Raw genomic sequence first — 20,876 nt, forward strand, 5'->3', positions numbered from 1 at the left:
TACTATTTAGAAGATGCTGAGGGAAAGAAAACCAAGCGCCCGTGGAACGTCCAACACTTGAAGAAATATTATGCTTAGTCATAGTCTCAACCCATTAAAATAGTTTTATCTTCATTTTATGAAATTATGTCTTTATTTTCGAAAACATGAATAAGATGGGGCGTTGATAAATCATCTTTCTTAATCGAAATAAACCTATAAAAGTCCGACCTTGCGCTCGGCAATAAAACGTCCGACCATGCGTTCGGCACGATTAAAAGTCCGACCTCGCGCTCGGCAATAAAAAGAACGTCCGACCTCGCGTTCGGCACAATTAAAAGTCCGACCTCACGCTCGGCAATAAAAAGAACGTCCGACCTCACGTTCGGCACGGTTAAAAGTCCGACCTCGCGTTCGCCAAGATTAAAAGCCCTACCTCGTGCACAGCAATAAAAAGAAAGCCTGACCTCGCGACTTCGCGCTCGGCAGTAAAACGAGAGTTAGACCTCGTGTTCGGCACGATCTAAAGCTCGGCTCCAGGGTCGAAAACAAGAGAAAAATTCGATACCGCATTCAACGATGAGATATAAAGATAACCAAAACACTTAATCAATTAAAATTAAAGACATAATTTCAAATACTGGTAAGTCCGACGGAAAAGACATAGAACACTAAGAATACAAATATATTGAGCAAAGAAAAAAGGCGTCGTTCGGAGAGCCCCCCCACTTCCTCCTTGATGTCTAAGTCTTAATTCTCTGTTGCCCATCCCTTCCTCCTCGGGCATGTCCTCCAAGGCCTTAAACACATCGAGGAAGGAAAAAGGGTGTTCGGCTTCGGAATACCAGTTGGCCCGTATTTGAGCAATACCTACATTAAACCCATGCTCGAAGTAAGAAGTAGCTTTGTTCGAGCACAACGAATCAAATTCCGAAGAGTGGATGAACTCTTCCTTCTTCTGAAGCAACATCGCCTCGACGTCATGGTCTTTCTTTCGCAGTTGTTCCTCGAAGTGAAGTGCCTTCTGCTCAGCCCAAGCGGCTTTGTCCTCAAGGACTTGTGCATGAGCTCGGACAGCTTCAAGTTGGGCTAGGAAATCCACCTTCTCTGCCTCACTTTTCGTGTGGAGATCTTCCATACGCCTCATAAGTTCCCCTTGTCGACTGAGGACGTCATTCATTGATTTTTGGGAGGAGCTAGCCATCTCCATGGCTCCACATATCCGACCAGTGACTTCGCCTCCCCAAACCAGAGCATGCATAGAGAAGACATATGTTCAAAAAAAAAGAAAAAAGAAAAAAGAAAAAAAATTAGTGATGCGAAAGAAACAAAACTAACTACCTGCATAAAGTTAAGGGACATAGCCTCTATGGCTTGAAGGTCGGTGGCAGCCTTCACAATGGTAAGATCTTCAGAGGACACCAAGTGTCGAACAAAATTTAAAGCTTCCGGTCCGGAGGGATGTGCTATGAAGGAAGTCCCATGGTCGAGGGGTGCCTCCAGCTCAACCTCTTCGGAATCATGGTGCTCATGAATGGGGGATGGACTGTGTATCCTCTTCCCAGAGCCTTGGGGGGTCGGGAACGAAGCAGTGGTCTTGAGAGTCTTCTTCGTTGGCTGCCCATCAGTCTCCACGGGCACTTTCTTTTGTTTCCCTTTGGCTTCGGCAGTGGAGGATTTGGAAGAAGCTCCTATCTCAGCTTTCCTCCTCTTCATATTCTGGAGCATTTCCGACTTCATGATCCTTTGGTCTGTAAAAACATAAAAAAATAAAAAATAAACAAAAAAAAAAGTGAAGGAGAAAATGAAGATGTTGGGTAAGGGAAGACATAAGAAGCAAAAGAAACATGGATTCAGCATAAATATTGGCTTTCAATGAGAAAGTGTAAAGGCTGAAGGCAAATATACCTATGTCCCCCTCCACTTCGACTCCTTTTTTGCAGAACTTAAATTCACAAAGAAGATCATCCTGGACCAGGCTCTTGACGTCAAAACACCTTTCCGAAGTACTAGCGAGGAAGCGGGTCAGGTTGATGGCACGCCTAGGTGTGGGAGGATCTCTAAGGGTTAACTACTCGGCCCAAGCCATATCGCAGTGCCAAGTAAAAGGCTCTGACTCTACATAAAAGTATCTGTTCATCCAACCCTTGTGAGATGAAGGGTTCCTGCCCAGAAAATCACACCCGGGCCGGGGTGATAGGTAAAACCGACCAATTTCTTTTCTTTTGATTTTCACAAAGCGGTCTAAGAGGGCTACGGAGAGGGTTAGGTCGAAATACCTAAGCAATATTCCTAAAGCCAGAAGCGTGCTAAAGGAATTGGTAGCTAACTGACTGGGGCATATCAGGTAGTGATCACATAGGCACTGAACTATCCTGGAGATAGGAAACCGAAGACCCATCTCCAGTTGGTCCAAATAAAATGTGCAATATCTGTCGGGAGGGAGATGAGCCCTATCTGTAATCTCAGGGATATGAATATCAATATCCGAAGATAGTCCTGACAACTCTCTAATCCTAGGGACATCATCATACCCTAAGACCGAAGCCTTAATTTTGTACCAGGGAAGTTCCACCGAAGTCTTCGAAGGGGAGGGGGAAGGAGTGCCAATAACTTCATCCATGCCTTAACCAAAGAATTGTAATTAACACAGGAAGAATAACTTACGAAAGTAGTGAAGAAGAACAGAGTTGGGAGCGAGAGGTTACCGAACTCAAAACAGTTGGCCGAACCGAGAACGTCGAAAGGGCGGGAGACGCTTCGTAACTGGGGAGAGAAATTGAGAGAATTGTGAGATTTTGGAAGGAAGGGAAGACCATATTTATAAGAAGGTCAGACGAAGGGGAGCCGTCCGATTAAATCAAGAATAAAAGGCTAGGATCGTGCTTATCCAAAGGCCTCGGGATCCGCACCACCATCTGATCCTAGCCAACCAAAATATTGTAAATCACTTGAACGGTCTAGATGTTCGCCCAACCAATGTTGAACTCAAGGGTTTCAAGCTCAATCATAACAATTCACTGGTCTAAAATTCAAATACTTCTTTTATACCACAAGGAGGGGTTACTACTGATGCCCCCAAAATATTCCACCACGCTTGAGTTTTCATCCCGAGGACCTTAAACATAACCCGTCGAGCACCAAGCCCAGCCACACCCCTGATGACCGAGCTCGGGGTAGAGCTCGGCGGAGCACCAGGGTAGGGCTCGTAGGGCTCGGCCGAGCACTAGTGGCCGGACCCTAGTGCTCGGTCGAGAACTAGGGTAGTGCTCGGCCGAGCCCTGGCGCTCAGCTGAGCCCGGGTGGCCGAATCACACGTATCCGAGCATGTTCCTATCTTAAGAACTTTGTCACATGTCAAAAGTGTGAATAATCCTTAAATATGCTAGAATCTCGCCATATGATTAGATGTGACGAGGAATCCGGGCCGAACTTGCACTGATTGGAGAAGAATTGCGTGAATAATATTTAAATATGCTAGAATCTCGCCGTATGATTAGTTGTGACGAGGAATCCGGCCCGGACTTGCAGTGATTGGAGAAGAATTTAATTTTATAAGGAAATATACCTAAAATAGATTTCGACAAGGTATGGGAAGAAGCCCTCTCAACCAATATAAATACCCATATATGTTTCATAGTCAGGGGGATCGAGATTATTAACTTTCACCTACCGCATCTTCCCATTTCTCTATTCCAAAATCCGATCAAAAGGTCGAAGTGGTCGTGTCGGGAAAATTTTCGACACCTTCCAATATCCATTAGCCCGTATAAACCGGTGGTGTTCCATCCGCTCCGGTTCAAACATTGTTGATCTGAAGCTCAAGCTCACCAGACCGGACCCAGGGAAAAGTTGGTATCATCAGATTTATTATTTTATCAGAGTAGCGTCGTGGAAGCGTGGATTATTGGGATACTATAAGTAAGAGTCTAAACTTTTTGACTATCAAGGATAAGCGAATTTCGGGAACGAAATTTAATTTAAGAGGGGAAATTGTAACGTCCCAAAAATCTGAAGGTCCACGAGAACCACATGCATGAAAGTTATTAAATATCTTTGGTATTTTATTAATTTGTTTTAAAGCATTAAATGCATGTTTATTTTATTAATTTGTGTTTAATTTTTTTATGCATTTTAAGCATAATTATTGCATGATAAGATTTAGTTCATGAAATTTTAAAAGTTCATGCATTAGGGTTTCTAGATGCATTTCACGCTCAAACGAGGAACGGAGACCGGATATTTTTCAGAAAAATTATTTTATTGTACGATATATTTTTATAAAATAATTTAAAACATTTTTAAGGTTATTTTCAAAAATGGGATTTTATTTGGGTGTTTTTACCCGCAAGATTTTATTTTTAATGGTACGCAAATTTTATCGATTCAGTGGACTTTTTAAGGGTTCGGCTAATATTTTCAAAATCTTTTCAACACGAAATATTTTTTGGGAGTGTGTTTTGATTTAATGGGCCTACTTTTAAGCTTTTTGGGCTTAAAATCCTTTGTAAACTTTTGATTAGCATTTAGGGTCCATTTAATTAATCCTAAACCTTATATTTAACACCTAATTACCTCCCTAAGCTCCCCACTAAACCTAATTAGGTTTCAGTAGCCGCCCACCTCCCCCACTAAAAATTCCTCTAGTCAATTTCTGCTGCAAGTTGTCGGTTATGCCATTTTTCACTTCTAGCAAAAAGCTTTCTCCTCGACTGCGGTTCTATCGTCTCGTTGTGTTTCTCTAGCATAATCAGGAACGTTTTGCACCATGTTTTCCGCATCATAACCGTGTAATTTACTGATGATATTGTTCATGCATAAAATGTTTCGATCTAAGCATTTCCATGTAAGATCCTTTCGGTTTTTCGGCGTGCTTCATTTCTAAGAGCGTGATCACGGTTTTTCTGATATGTGGTGCAAGGGGCTGCTGCGTAAGGTTTTCAAGGGTCTGGACAGTCCATGGTTGTAGAGGTTAGGTGCTCGTGTGCATTCGTTCAAGTTTTAATGGTGAAGTTTGAGAGCCAATCGGGTGTGAGGGGAAGAAGCTTCGATCCATAGTTTCCTGCTACACCAGCTGTGCGAGGGGCCTCCCCAGCCCTGGAACAGGCCCTGGTGGGTCTGAGTTGGGGTCTGGAACGGCTCAAACCATGCTGGAGTGATGGGAAACCGGTCGGGACAGGTAGTGATGCATTTGGTCTCGGTAGGAGGCATGTTATTGATTCTCGATTCGTGGCTGGTAGGAGTGTGCATGGGGGCGGTGGTTTGAGTCGGTTGGGTACCTTAGGTTCTTATCTAAGTCCCTGTTGTGGGCTCGTGATTGGTGCGTCGGGTTGAGGGTAGAGGCGTGAGTTTTGGGAAAGGGTAGTGCATGAGGTGGCATAACAAGAAGGGCCAAAAGATTTGTTCTTGTTCTGAATTAATAGCCGAGATTTTTGGGCCTATTATTATGGTATTATGAGATTCATAGTGTTTTTAAGTTATAATAGTAAGTTGGGATAATTTCGGGTAAGTTTCGAGTCGTTTCGGATTAAAACCGGGACCCTGTTCTAAGTTCTTAAACGAGTCGGTTAAGTTCTGATTTTGGCTCGAGTTTACGTCTAAGAACACTTTTAAAAATGTTTTGGGATATTTTAAGGAGTTTGGTAAGCTTCGGGTCAATTTTAGAGGTCCAGGGATGAAACGATAATTTTTGGGTTTCCAGGGGCAAAATGGTCATTTTGCATCCAGGGTGAGATTTTGGTCCTGGCAGCGCCCTAAGCACAAATTTATGATATTTTAAATGTTTATGCATCATGATCATGATTTTAAGATTTTATGAAGATATACGTCGCATGCTTGGATTTAAGAAAAATTGCATTTATTCATGATTTTTATAAGTGATGAAAATGGTAATGTTTTGAATGATGGGAATTAGTTGTGACTATCGAAGTACATGTAAATGTTTAAGACGTATACGTAAATGATGGTGATGAGGCCTAGGCACAGTGGATGGGTGATCATGTCACCGATGTCCGACAGCAGCCGGGTACCGCGGTTCTATGTATGATGGATCCATCGTAAATGATGTACGATAGTCACCTCTAATGAACTGAATTCACCAATAATAAATGATAAATGATAAATGATGAATGATGAAAGATTAATGATGAACGATAAATGATAAATGATGAATGATGGACGATGATTAATGATAAGCTGTTTTGACACGTCATGATTTTACACGACATGTTTATGTGACGTTTTTTTTAAAGTTCATGAAAGGTATGTTGAGTATGGTATTTTTCACTGTTGTGTGCTATGTATATGTAATTGCTATTAACGGTGCAGGTGCGTTGAGTCTTTAGACTCACTAGACGTGTGTGATACGGGTGAGCTTGATGCTGAGGATACTGGAGGTGATGAACTCTGAGTAGGCAGACCTGGTGCGGTGACACGACCCGAGGACCACACGTTTTTCCGCATTATGATTTATGAGATTGAAAAGAGATAAACATTTTTACACGTTGATAATTTTAAGATTTTTATTCGTTTATGGCTATTTTAAACTGCAAGATTTTACTGTCAAATAATTAAGATCATTTTTTTATGTTATATTTTCTGTAGATCGCATGCATGAGAAACGTTTAAATGTTATTTTATATTTTTTTTATTTTAAAAGAATGCATATGCGAAACGTTTAAATGTTATTTTGAATATGCAAGCTTTTAAAATAAAAAAATATTTCTACATTTTTTAAAAATTAGTAGACGTTTCATGATTGGTAGAAAATGTGCTGCTTTGGTAAGCCGGTCGACTATCACCCAAATGGCATTATACCCTCCAACTATCATTGGTAACCATGTCACAAAATCAATAGTGATGTTCTCCCATTTCCAATCAGGAATAGAGAGCAATATCAGCTTTCCTCCAGGTATCTGATGCTCTGTCATAACCGGCTGACATGTCAAGCTCTCGAAAAAAAAAAGCAAAACATCTCGTTTCATACCAGGCCACCAATACAAAGATTTCATATCCTTATACATCTTTGTACTCCCTAGGTAAATAGAGTACGGGTGCTATGGGCATCCTTCATAATTTCTTCCCTCAGAGAATCACCACTAAGAACCCGCAGTCTGTCGCGATATCGGACTATGCCATCCTCGGCAGAATAAAATCTCAGACCCTTGGTCTCATCCCTCAGTCTCCACTTTTGTAATTGTTCATCATACTGACCTGCTGGAATCATATCCTTCAGCGTCGACTGTACTGTCAGGGTAGAAAGATTAGAAGCATCGCCCCTAGCATAAACTGCACGCTCAAATCTCTAAATCTCTGCCTGCAAGGGTCTCTGAGCTGACAACTGAGAAATCGCTGCAGTCTTCCTACTCAGTGAGTCGGCTACCACATTAGCCTTACTCGGATGGTAGCTAATGTCATAGTCATAGTCCTTCACCAGCTCTAACCATATCCATTTTCTCAAATTCATCTCTTTCTGTGTGAAGAAGTACTTCAATCTCTTGTGATCTGTGAAAATCTTGCATTTCTCCCCATACAGATAGTGTTTCCAAATCTTTAGGGCGAATACTACTGCTGCTAGCTCGAGGTCATGAGTTGGATATTTCTTCTCATGAAACTTCAGCTCTCTGGACGCGTAGGCTATCACTTTGTCATGCTGCATCAGAACCGTGCCCAGACCTAGCTTCGAATCATCTGTATAAAGAATAAAATCTCCCTGCCCTGATGTCATCGCTAGAACTAGTGCTAAAGTCAAATCTTGCTTCAGCTTCTCAAAACTCTCCTGACATTCTAGTCCCCAAATGAATTTGGCATTTTTATTTGTTAAAGCGGTCATGAGTACCGCCATAGAAGGAAATCCCCGTATGAACTTGCTGTAGTACCCAGCTAGACCCAAGAAACTATGGATCTCTGTCCCACTCTTAGGCACTGGCCAATCTATGACTGCCTCAACCTCGCTGGGATCAACCTTGACTCCATCTCCGGAAATAATGTGTCCTAAGAATGCCACCCTGTCGAGCTAGAATTCGCACTTGCTGAACATGGCATATAACTGGCTGTATTTCAATGTCTGCAGTTCAGCTCTCAAATGCTGAAAGTGCTCATCTATGCTCTTAAAATAGATCATTATGTCATCTATAAAGACTATGATGAACTAATCCAAATACGGCTGAAACACACGATTCATGAGATCCATGAAGATCGCTGGCGCGCTAGTCAAAACGAAGGGCATCACCATGAACTCGTAGTGCCCATAACGCGTCCTGAACTCCGTCTTGTGCACATCAAGCTCTTTCACCTTTAGCTGGTGATATCTTGATCGAAGATCTATATTTGAAAACACTGCTGCTTCCTGAAGCTGATCAAATAAGTCTTCGATCCTAGGCAATACTTGTTCTTGACACTGAATCTGTTCGACTCTCTATAATCGATGTATAGTCGCATGCTGCCGTATTTATTTTTCACAAACAGTACCGGTGCACCCTATGGAAAAAAACTCGGGTGAATAAAACCCTTGCCCAGCAAATCCTGAATATGATCTTTCAATTCCTTCATCTCTGCAGCTTCCATACGATAGCGTACCATAGAAATCGGCACTGTACCCGACATCAGCTCAATAGAAATGTTGAATCGAAATTCAGTACACATAAACGCATGTATTTATTAAATTATTTAATTTTAAAAATGATTTTCAACGATGCATAATTTATGATTTGCATTATTTTAAATTATTACACGTTTATTTGAAGCACGATAAAATGTCTGCTTAAGTTTTAAGTTTAAGGCGAATATTCGATACGGGATCGTGAAAAGAGACCGGCGACATTTTAGACGATTTATGAAAATGTGATATTTTATTTATAGTCAAGAAAATTGATATTTTAAATAATTTATGAAATTTAAGCATTTTAAAGTCTAATTTAATTTATTCGGTGATTTTTAGAGTTTAAGCTTTAAAAAAAATATTAAGTTGAGTAGTGGGGAATTTAAACCTTGTAAATTATTTTATTAAACATTTTAGTGAGGTTAAATAATTAGATTAGTATTATTTTATTAGTAATTATTTAACTAAACTTGTATTTAGCCCCTAATTAGTTAATTAAGCAGAAATTTTTATTTAATTAAACCCACATAGTCGCACACACATAACACACACAGGTGTTGCAAATTTAAAGAAAACCTAGGGTTCTCGATTGTTCTTTCAGCAGCCACCTCGTCATTGAAAAATTCCTGTAGATACACGTCCCCTTTTCGAGCAAGAATCGTGTAGCAAGCGTCTCCCGGTAATCACCCTCAATTCACTACGTCGGTATTCGTCATCTTCGAGCGTTTAGACGTAAAGTCATGTATATTCATTTATTTCTGCATCGATCTTGTCGCAGTAAGTATTTTGATGCGTATGATGTGTAAAAATTCGTTTGTGTTATGCAAAGTTTGAGCAAAAATGCTTGAAACGATTTTGAATCAGTTTTTAGATCTCAAAAACCGAATTTGCTTTCTGTAAAACCTTTCAACATATAAAGCGTATTACCTTTTGATACTTTAAATTTGACAGTAAATTCGTAATTTTCGAACAAGAGACGAGTGATTTATAATCATTTTTGTGTGACTGCTTAAACTGTGATGTTTAAAAAAAAGGTTTTTTCGTGTGCCGCAGGGCCGCGCTCAGGCGCGCGAGTTTTTACGGCCCCAGAACCAAGCCTTCTGGCAAAAAAAAACTTTCTTGGGCACTCATTTTTATTTGTTAGTATGTACAAAGCTATGTAAGTATACTCGACATGCAAAGAAAATGTTTTATGATTTTGAGGTATGCGAATTGTCTTGTCACCAATTATGAACGGGTTTGGAAGCCGGAGAAAGCGTCCGGGGACCTCTTTTGTGCGTTTTCTTGATTGATCGCAAGCGCATGACGTTAAGTTATAGTAAAATGTATTTTTGAGTACAAGTGTCGATACCACAAGGAGTGTGTATATAAACATATATCAATGCTTGTGCTTAAAATAGTCTCGACTTTATTTAGAATAATCAATTAAAAGATTTGTTTGCAAGAATAACTAAATTGAAAAATGAATTTAAATGTAACATCAAATTGTAGCAAATAACAATGGAACGAAAGATCTAGATGTCCGATTTAACGTAGCGTCCACAATGTGTAATTTCCTGTTATGTTATAAAAATCCTTATTATTCATTAGACAAGAATCCGATAATTTTCTACTCCCTCTCCCAAGTGTTAAGTCGATATTAGTTATCTAAAAATGGATTGCGACATCTATAATTATACTAAAAACTTGATGAACTTGGTGTTAAGTCGATATTTTCTACTCCCTCTCCCAAGTGTTAAGTCGATAATTATTCTAAAAACTTGATGAACTTGGGTCTTCAATTTTCTAGCAGTAGCCTCCACTCTTCCCTTAGCTCCCAATACCCTAGATGGTAAGTAAATGATGTATTTTATAGTCCCAGACAAGCCCCAATTCGCACCATACCAAAATTTTGGACTTCCATGCGCAACACAAAAAATACAGATATTCTCGATTCTGTTATGCAAAGACCGCGGGTGCGGTATATTTTCTAGCGCATATGCGCTGCAGCTACTGTATTTTTTATCTTTAGAACTTTCCAATTCAACATTTTAATACTCCAAACTCTCATCCTAAGCTTCCAAACTACAACAACAAAAACAAAAAAAAATCGCATAAAACCCGGTCAAAAATAACAAAATTCTAAGTTAAATACAAGTAATAAAAGTGCAATAAATTTTACTTATCAAACTCCCCCAAACTTAGGATTTCGCTAGTCCCGAGCAAAACAAAACAACACAAACTAACAAGTCATGAAATATTTTTAAAAGAACTTAGTGTTGCGACTTTGATTGTTGCACTCCCAAGAGCAGGTTGTCCACAAGTAATATAATTCGGTGAGTCCGAATATCGTATCCACAGAGAAGCTAAGGTAATTACAAGTCCACTACAATGTCTTTTTGTTTTGTTTTTGTTTTTGTTTCTTTTTAATTTTAATTGCTTGAATATTTAATGGGTAAATTTTAATTGTTCAAATTTTAATTTAAGTAGTTGAGATTAAAGGATCCACTCTTGACATTTTAATAAAATTAACATTAATGAACAATATTGAAATCCACTTAATAAAATGGTTCCAATATATTAAATAATCATATTTATATTATGTTATATATTATTATCTTATAAGTATATAATATATACCAAAACTTATAAATGTGGTCAAGTATTTATTGTGCTATATATATTTGTAAACACTAAATCAAGGTTCCCACTTTAAATGGTTGGTAAAACCAAACAAACATTTAAATGGTACCAATAATTAATATTATGATATATTCATATATAATAAATCAAGGAATCCAAGTTAAATGGTTGGTAAAACCAAACTAACATTTAAATGGTTCCAAGAATTTAATATTATAATATATTTATATATAATAACTCAAGGCATCCACTTTAAATGGTTGGTAATACCAAACTAACATTTAAATTGTTCCAAGAATTTAGTGTAACATATAGCAACAATAAATCAAAACTCCCACTTATAAGTAGGGTATAAAAATGCTTAAAGAAATAAATATAACATAAACAATGAATAATGATTAAATAATATAAAACATAGATTCTTACCTTATAATAACCTTATTATCATGCCAAGAGCTTCACCTTATCATCTCAACTTTAGGAAGTTAGCTATTCATTATTCAAAGTGTAAAACTTTGAATATGAAATTAAAATGCTAATTATATTTAAATGAAGAAATAAAAGAAAAATATAGAGAGAAATATTATGAACTCAAAGATTTGTTCATAGAATGAGGGATATCCCAATACATTACAATGCACCCCTATTTATAGCCAAATTTGGCGAGACAACCACAAATAAAATATTATTTTTTACACATAAGTCTTCATTGGTGTTCCAAGAAATTAATATTATATTACACATCACTTTTGAAAATCTTCTTCTCCGAATTTGCTTCTTCACATAAAATGAAACATGTGGATAATTGAGTTGTCTAGTTGTGGTATTTTTTTCAGAATATTTGACCAAGTAATTTGAGAGATATGGTCAAAATACTAGAGCATGGTAAAACTGCCACTCCTTTGGTAACTTTAATTGTTGCTTAATTTGATCCCAATTGTGAAAGGATTTTTATCTCATGCTTGCCATCGATATTGTAGATTTTAACATCAACTTTCTACAGGTCCAAGAATCATCTTAATCCCATTTGCAATGCCAAGTTTATTCTTGTTTTATCGAACCTGTAAAAATAGTAAAAACTTATAATTACACAACAACTTATATTTTATACAATTTATTATAAAACATATAATATTTAAACATTTAATAAAACAAAAACTACATATTTATATTATAAAACATTTAATTAATGTACAATTTTTATGTTTATCACACCTCCCAACCAGCTTATTGCTAGTCCCTAGCAATTTAAGCGTTAATAGCAATACAAAACATATTGATTAATTTAAATAGAAATGTAATCAGAACTATCTAAGTGTTTAAATTAAATTTGAAAACTTTCAAAGTTATATCAAGATCATCATAATTATAATTTATGAAATAATTTGAGATGGTCAATTCAAAGCTTATTTCAGGTATTTAAGTGTACACGGCCTTCAGAAATTCCTAGTAAGAGTCTCAACTCCATATCCTCACAGGTTAATAAATGTTTCTATTTATGGCAACGATTTCTCTCATGGAGTTGGAATACAGATGAATGCTCAGGAAAATGGTTTACAGAATGCAGACAGACAAACGAGCCAAACTAATCAAAAGATAGAAAATCCATTGATTTAAAATCCAGTTGTTCTTATTATATTTTTTTTTCCTGATTTTTTTTTTTTACATCATGGAATCAGACTAAGTTTATGCTTTTTGACCACATATTTATTTAATTTGTACAATGTATTTCTCTCTTTTTTTTTTTTTTTTATTCTTATGAGAGAAAAATGGGTCGCAGCATATAACTTAAAAATTACATAGATCTTCAACATCTTTCTTTTTGTATTTTTCTCTTTTTTTTTTCAGGAAATATCAATTTTTTTTTTTCAAAATAAGAACTCAAGATCTAAACAATTGATAGCCTCTCCGATGATCAATAAAGGCTCGCAAGCTGTTTTCTCAATCCTCTCCACTAACTCACAAAATATGTGTGAGTTCAAAAATTTTAGGCACTCTTATAAGGTAGATCTTGGGCCATATACTTTAATACATAATTTTATCACAATGGTTAATCACTCAAAAAGATTTCATAAATCATATTTTTATATTGATCAGAATATTAAAAATGACCTATTTTCAAATAAAAATTTAAACATTCTTAAATAGATTAATGCATGTTCTAATTTAAATCTTTCAAATATGTAATGTATGACATTTTTGCAAAAATTACTAAGGTACAAACAATAAACATGGTTTTATTTTAAGATAATATTTAATTTTTTTTTTAAATTTGTTTTTTTTTTTAAAATGTGTTCTCCCCCCAATCAGAATATGACATTGTCCCTAATGTCAAAATAGCTATTAATAAAGAGTACATAATGAAAGAGATATCACATGGAATTTTATTGAAGATAACAAACTGAAACAAACGCAAACCAATCCACGACTTTTGAATCAATGATCCAACTTCCTTTTCTTACTGCTTGATTGTGACCAATTGATCTTTGTTATCATCGGATCAGGCTTATGAACAAAAGCTTCCAAATCATCAATTAATTGATCGGCAGTCGAAGCACAGATGAGCATCCGTCGTGAATTTTCTGAAATGAAATTCTGTTCCACAGCTTTATCAAGAAATGTCAACAAACTGTCATAATAATTATTGATATTCAACAAGCCCACACGTTTATTATGGATATTAAGTTGTGCCCAAGAAACAGTGTGAAAAATTTCTTCTAATGTACCAAAACCACCTGGTAGTGCGATAAAAGCATTAGAATTTTCAATCATTTGAGTGATTCTTTCATACATAGAAGAAACTTTTAATTCCTCCCCAATCGTAACACCTGTAATATTTCCTTCAGCTAAAGCTATAGGAATAATACACAAAACCTGACTACCTCCAAGATGAGCAGATGTTGAAACAGATCCCATTAACCCAATATTACCTCCCCCATATACCAAGTGAATTTTTCTCTCAGCCAATATCTTTCCAAGATTATTCGCTGCTTCTACAAACACTTCATTTTTTCCAGGACTCGACCCACAAAATACACAAATATTTTTCAATGTTTGTGCAGAGGATCCAGCCATGTTTTTACTTTCTTTTTTTTTCTGCGAAAATAGAGAGAAAGATGAGAGATTTTATAGGGGTAATATGTTATCATGACAAAACTATGGGTCACAGCTGTAAACAGAATAAATAGTAAAAACAATAATGACACACATGCATATAAACAGTAGTGTGATTGTGGCTCACAATTTTCCTCTGGTTTTACGTCCAGAAACGGCTTCAACGCCTTCTATGAGTCGAGGATATGCTTCCCATCCAATTTTCTTATAAATTGGCAAACAGGGTCTTTTTTAGTCAGATTCCCAAGACTATGACGCTCATCTTGAAATTGTTTCCATAAACGGAGAAGTTCAATATGCACATGTCCACTAGAATGCGTCTCAAAAGTCAATAAGATGTTATCCAAAAACTCCTTACTCAGCCCATTCTTACTGAAATCAATTTTATCTTCTCTGTTATTGGAAACACATCCCAAAGATCTGCATCGTTTGTCACAAGTCCATCTTGCACACTTATGACAAACCCCTAAACTTTTGGCCCTTCGTTTTTTCGCATAAGTGCTTTTTCCTAATCCAGGCAAATACCGAATGAGCAATGATTGTGGAACTTCTCCTCCTAATCGGACCTTAGCTTCAATTACAAGACGAATATCTTCTGGAATTCCTTTTTGCATTAGCAATCTCAATCTTTCACACCTTCCTGCATAAATTTTTCTTAGAACACTTTCAGAAACAGAGGGAAAATATTTACAAATTTTTGAGAGAATTTCATCCATTTTGAAAAGAAAAGAAATGATTATTTTTTTTATTTTTGTATCAGCAATTGTGGAAAACTGATTTAACCGACTATGAGAGTCACGGAGTACCGTTATCCGCCATTTAACCGGGAAAATAAAAAGATTAAGAAAACCTGAAATAAAAACAAACAAACTTAAATGCAACATAAAAATTTAAGGATCAGAAAGGGAAATAAACTCTTCTTGAAAGATTTCATTTTCCAAAAATGGTTTAAGCCTTTGTCCATTCACTTTGAACACATCACCATTTTTAGGATTTTCAATATCCACAGCTCCATAAGGATACACATGCTTTACAACATATGGGCCTGTCCATCTTGATCGTAATTTTCCTGAGAATATGTGAAGTCGAGAATTATAAAGCAAAACTTTTTTACCAATCTCAAAAGATTTTCTAAGAATTGTTTTATCATGAAATGATTTGATTTTTGCTTTATAAATCCTTGAATTCTCATACGCATCATTTCTGAGTTCATCAAGTTCATTAAGTTGCAATTTACGCAATTTGTTGGCATCATCCATGCTTGAATTTAAAGTTTTGATCGCCCAATAAGCTTTATGTTCCAATTCCACAGGCAAATGACAATGTTTTCCATAAACCAACCTATAGGGAGACATATTCAATGATGTTTTAAAAGCTGTTCGATATGCCCACAGTGCATCATTAAGTCGCAGAGACCAATCTTTTCTATTTGAGTTAACAGTTTTTTCCAAAATTTGTTTTATCTCCCTATTAGCTAATTCAACTTGTCCATTTGTTTGAGGATGATAAGGAGTTATTACTTTGTGAGTAATACCATATTTTTTCATTAATGAAGCAAATGGTTTATTAACAAAGTGAGTTCCCCCATCACTTATCATAGCTCGAGGAATTCCGAATCTACTAAAAATATTTTCTTTCAAAAATTGATTGACGATTTTATGATCATTTGTTCGACATGGAATTACCTCTATCCATTTGGAAACATAATCAACTGCAACTAAAATATACAAGTATCCAAACGACGGTGGAAAAGGTCCCATAAAATCAATTCCCCAACATTCAAAGATTTCAATTTCAATGATAGGATTCAAAGGCATCATGTTTCTTTTTGAAATTGCACCCAATTTTTGACAATTTTCACAGATCTTGCAGATTTCGTGGGTGTCTTTAAACAAAGTGGGCCAATAAAATCCACACTGCAAAATTTTTGCAGCCGTTTTCTTTGAAGAAAAATGTCCTCCGCATGCTTCTGAATGACAAAATTTAATGACACTACTTACCTCATTGTCGGGTATGCAACGTCGAAAAATTTGATCTGGACAATACTTGAACAGATACGGATCATCCCAATAAAAGTTTTTTACCTCATTCAAAAATTTTCTTTTATCTTGAGAACTCCATTGCGGTGGCATTTTTCCTGTCACAAGAAAATTTACTATGTTAGCAAACCAAGGTGTAGTAGTAACTGAAAATAGATGTTCATCAGGAAAATTATTGTTAATTGGTGTCATTTCACAAGATGATCCTGTTACTAGTCTCGATAAATGATCGGCTACGACATTCTCGGTTCTTTTTTTATCTTTGATCACAATGTCAAATTCTTGGAGCAACAAAATCCATCGTATCAGTCGTGGCTTTGCATCCTGTTTCGTCAACAAATATCTAATAGCAGAATGATCAGTAAACACAATAGTCATTGATCCAATCAAATAAGAACGAAATTTATCTAATGCAAATATTACAACAAGTAGTTCTTTTTCAGTTGTGGAGTAATTCATTTGAGCATTGTTTAAAGTTCTACTTGCATAATATATCACATAAGGCTTACCATTTCTTCTTTGACCCAGTACTGCACCGACTGCATAATCACTCGCGTCGCACATGATTTCAAATGGTAAAGACCAATCAGGAGGTTGCATGATAGGAGCTGATGTTAAATGTCGAATGATTTTATCAAAAGCATTTTGACATTCTTGAGTCCACTCAAATGCAGTGTCTTTTGTTAAGAGGTTACAAATGGGTTTAGAGATTAAACTAAAGTCCTTTATAAACCTCCTATAAAATCCAGCATGTCCCAAAAATGAGCGAATTTCTTTAATGGTTTTTGGAGGGGGTAAATTGACAATGACATCAACTTTTGCTTTATCAATTTCAATTCCATGATATGACACGACATGTCCCAAAACAATTCCAGAAGTAATCATGTAATGACATTTTTCCCAATTTAAAATAAGACCTTTTTACTCGCATCTTTTTAAAACTTTTTCCAAATTTTCAAGACAATTATCAAATGTATTCCCAAAGACAGTTAAATCATCCATGAAAATTTCCAAACAATTTTCAACCATGTCGCAAAAAATGCTTAGCATACATCTTTGAAATGTTGCTGGGGCATTGCATAATCCAAATGGCATCCTTCTAAATGCAAATGTTCCAAAAAGACATGTGAATGTAGTTTTATCTTGATCTTCGAGTGCAATGGGAATTTGATAATAGCCTGAATATCCATCAAGAAAACAGTAGTATGGATGACCTGCTACTCTTTCTAAAATTTGATCCAAAAATGGTAATGGAAAATGATCTTTTCTAGTGGCATCATTTAATTTTCTATAATCAATACACATCCGCCAACTAGATGGGACTCGACTTGTTAACAATTCACCTTTTTCATTTTTTTATCACTGTGATGCCAGATTTTTTCGGAACTACTTGTGTTGGGCTTACCCACTTACTATCAGAAATAGGGTAGATAATCCCAACATCAAGTAGTTTGAGAACTTCAGTTTTCACAACATCTTTCATGTGTGGATTTAATCTCCTTCGTGGTTGTTGAGATGTTTTTGCATTTTCTTCTAAGTGAATTTTGTGTGTGCAAATTAGTGGATTAATGCCCTTGAGATCTTTTAGTGTCCAACCAATTGCATTTTTATGTCTTTTAAGCATATCAACTATTTTACCTTCTTGATCACTTTCTAGTTTGGAAGAAATTACCACTGGATATGTTTCATCTTCTCCAAGAAATGCATACTTCAATTCTTCTGGCAAGTGTTTTAACTCCAATATTGGTGGTTCGTCTTTGTCCTCATATTTTGCATCAAATTCTTTCTCTGATCCTGTTAACGAGTGATACCTGATAAAATCATCAAGATCAATTTCAATATTTTCTTTAACAGTTTCAATTGAACAAATATCTAATTGATCACGAATACTCCCTTCTTGAATGTTTTCTTCGACAAGAGTTTCAATAAGATTTTCATCTTCACTTTCATCTTCTTTGTCATGTGGTTGCTTACAAAGATTAAAAACATTGAGCTCCAAGGTCATGTTACTAAATGACAACTTCATTATTCCATTCCTGCAATTTATAAGAGCATTAGAAGTTGCTAAAAATGGACGACCCAGAATTACAGGAATTGCATTACAAGCTTCGATAGGTTGTGTATCTAAAACTATGAAATCGACAGGATATACAAAGTTATCAACTTGGACCAACACGTCTTCTACCATACCTCTTGGCACTTTAACAGATCTATCGGCAAGTAAAACCGAAGTAGGTTTTAACTCGCCTAGATTGAGTTCTTGATAAACTGAATATGGAAGTAAATTCACACTAGCTCCAAGATCAAGCAAGGCTTTTTTAATCTTTCGTTCTCCAATAATACAAGAAATAGTAGGACAACCAGGGTCTTTGTATTTCAAAGCATTATTATTTTGAATGATTGCACTTACTTGTTCGGCTAAAAATGCTTTCTTTTTCACATTCAATTTTCTTTTCACAGTGCACAAGTCTTTCAAAAATTTAGCATATGATGGTACCTGTTTTATTGCATCTAATAAAGGAATATTAACTTTTACTTGTTTAAAAATATCATATATATCAGAATTCAAATTTGTTTTTTTTTTTTCAATGCATGAGGGAATGGTGGTGACACTGTCTGTTGAACCTCCTCTTCGGAAGTTATGGGTTCCACTTCCTTACCCTTTGAAGTTGATTTATCATCATCTTCACAAGGTTCAAGAATGGATTTTTCCACAACCTTACCACTTCGAAGGGTAATAACAGATTTTACCTGATCCATCGGTTGAGTTCCAGAAGTTCCAGTTTGTGTATGATGATCCTTGGGATTAGGCAGAGGTTGTGAAGGAAATTTACCTTTTTCATGAACATTAAGTGCAGATGCAAATTTAGCAAGAGTATCTTTCAAATCTGTCATGGTTTGAGCAGTTTGAGTATTGATAGACTCTTGCTTTGCAATGAAAGAATTCAATGTATCTTCCAAATTTCTTTTCGGCGGAGGAACATAAGGTGCATAATTTTGAAAATTTTGTTGATTTTGAAAATGTGGTTGCGTATATTGTGCAGCATTATCATTCCTCCAACTAAAATTTGGATGGTTTCGCCAACCTGGATTGTAATTTTGAGAAAATTGTTCAAAATTTGGCCTTTTGAAATTGTTCAAAACATTGGCTTGTTCATGGAGACATTCTTTAAAAGAGGTCAAAGTGGGACAATCTTTTGTAAAATGATCACTTGTATCACAGATGTGACACGCAATTTCTTGAACAAATTTTAATTGACCATTCTTTTTCAATTCAAGTGCCTCAACTTTTCTTGCCAAAGAGGTAAATCTAGCTTTAAGATCATGTTCATCTTTGAGAGTGTACATACCTCCACCAGATGTAGGAGATTGAATCTTGTTTGATGGTTCGATTGTACCTATAGTGTCTCAATTTTGAGCATTTTCAGCTAATGAATCGAGATACTCAATTGCCTCGTTTGGATCTTTATCTTCAAATGTTCCATTACACATAAATTCAACCATTTGCCTATCTTTAGGTGTTAAGCCTTCATAAAATTGAGAAACAACTCTCCAAATTTCAAAACCATGATGTGGACAAAGATTAAGCAATTCTTTGTATCTATCCCAACACTGATAAAAAGTTTCTCCTTGTTTTTGAGTGAAAGTGATGATTTGTCTTTTGAAAGAATTTGTTCTATAAGATGGAAAAAACTTTTTCAAAAATTGTTGTTGCAATTCATCCCAAGTTCGAATGGATCCCGATCTAAGATTTTGTAGCCAAGTTTTAGCTTTATCTTTTAAAGAAAAAGGAAAAAGCTTAAGGCGAATGGTGTTCATGCTACAATTTAGATCATTATATGTGTTGCACACTTCTTCAAACTCTCGTAAATGCATGTATGGATTTTCAGAATCTAAGCCATGAAAGTTGGGTAAAAGTTGGATAATACCAGGGTTAAAATTGAAATGAGATGCATCAGGGGGGAAAACTAGACATGAAGGTGCACTAGTACGTGTAGGATTCATGTGATCTCTAAGTGTTCTTCGTCTATCATGATCATGTTGAGATTGAATTTCATCTTCATTTTCTTGGATGGGTTCTTCCGCCATGTTTTGTAAAAATAAAGGGTTATTTCGAATGAGTCGACCACTAAGTGTACGTGACCAAATGCTCATGCAAATGCAAATGCAAAAGAATAAAAACACACAAAAGCAATAAATATTCAAATAAATAAAAATAAACTATAAAAAAAATTAAATAGACTTGAAATTAAATTATACTTCCCCGGCAACGGCGCCAAAAACTTGTTGCGACTTTGATTGTTGCACTCCCAAGAGCAGGTTGTCCACAAGTAATATAATTCGGTGAGTCCGAATATCGTATCCACAGGGAAGCTAAGGTAATTACAAGTCCACTACAATGTCTTTTTGTTTTGTTTTTGTTTTTGTTTCTTTTTAATTTTAATTGCTTGAATATTTAATGGGTAAATTTTAATTGTTCAAATTTTAATTTAAATAGTTGAGATTAAATGATCCACTCTTGA

The 20,876-nt window shown here is 36.0% G+C and overlaps 1 protein-coding gene across 1 annotated transcript; it reads right to left on the reverse strand.

Moving 5' to 3' along the window:
• Positions 1–1,155: 1,155 nt before the first annotated feature.
• On the reverse strand, positions 1,156–19,264 carry LOC140806680 (uncharacterized). The gene is given in 11 exon segments (XM_073163228.1): positions 1,156–1,218; positions 1,321–1,730; positions 1,888–1,948; positions 6,780–6,914; positions 7,412–7,993; positions 15,703–16,179; positions 16,315–17,187; positions 17,287–17,709; positions 17,711–18,261; positions 18,760–18,933; positions 18,936–19,264. Coding segments are annotated over 11 exon segments (4,062 nt in total). The 5' UTR covers positions 19,249–19,264.
• Positions 19,265–20,876: the final 1,612 nt, after the last annotated feature.

Source organism: Primulina eburnea, chromosome 12 (genome assembly GCF_022965805.1).
Source record: "Primulina eburnea isolate SZY01 chromosome 12, ASM2296580v1, whole genome shotgun sequence".
Taxonomy (NCBI): Eukaryota; Viridiplantae; Streptophyta; class Magnoliopsida; order Lamiales; family Gesneriaceae; genus Primulina; species Primulina eburnea.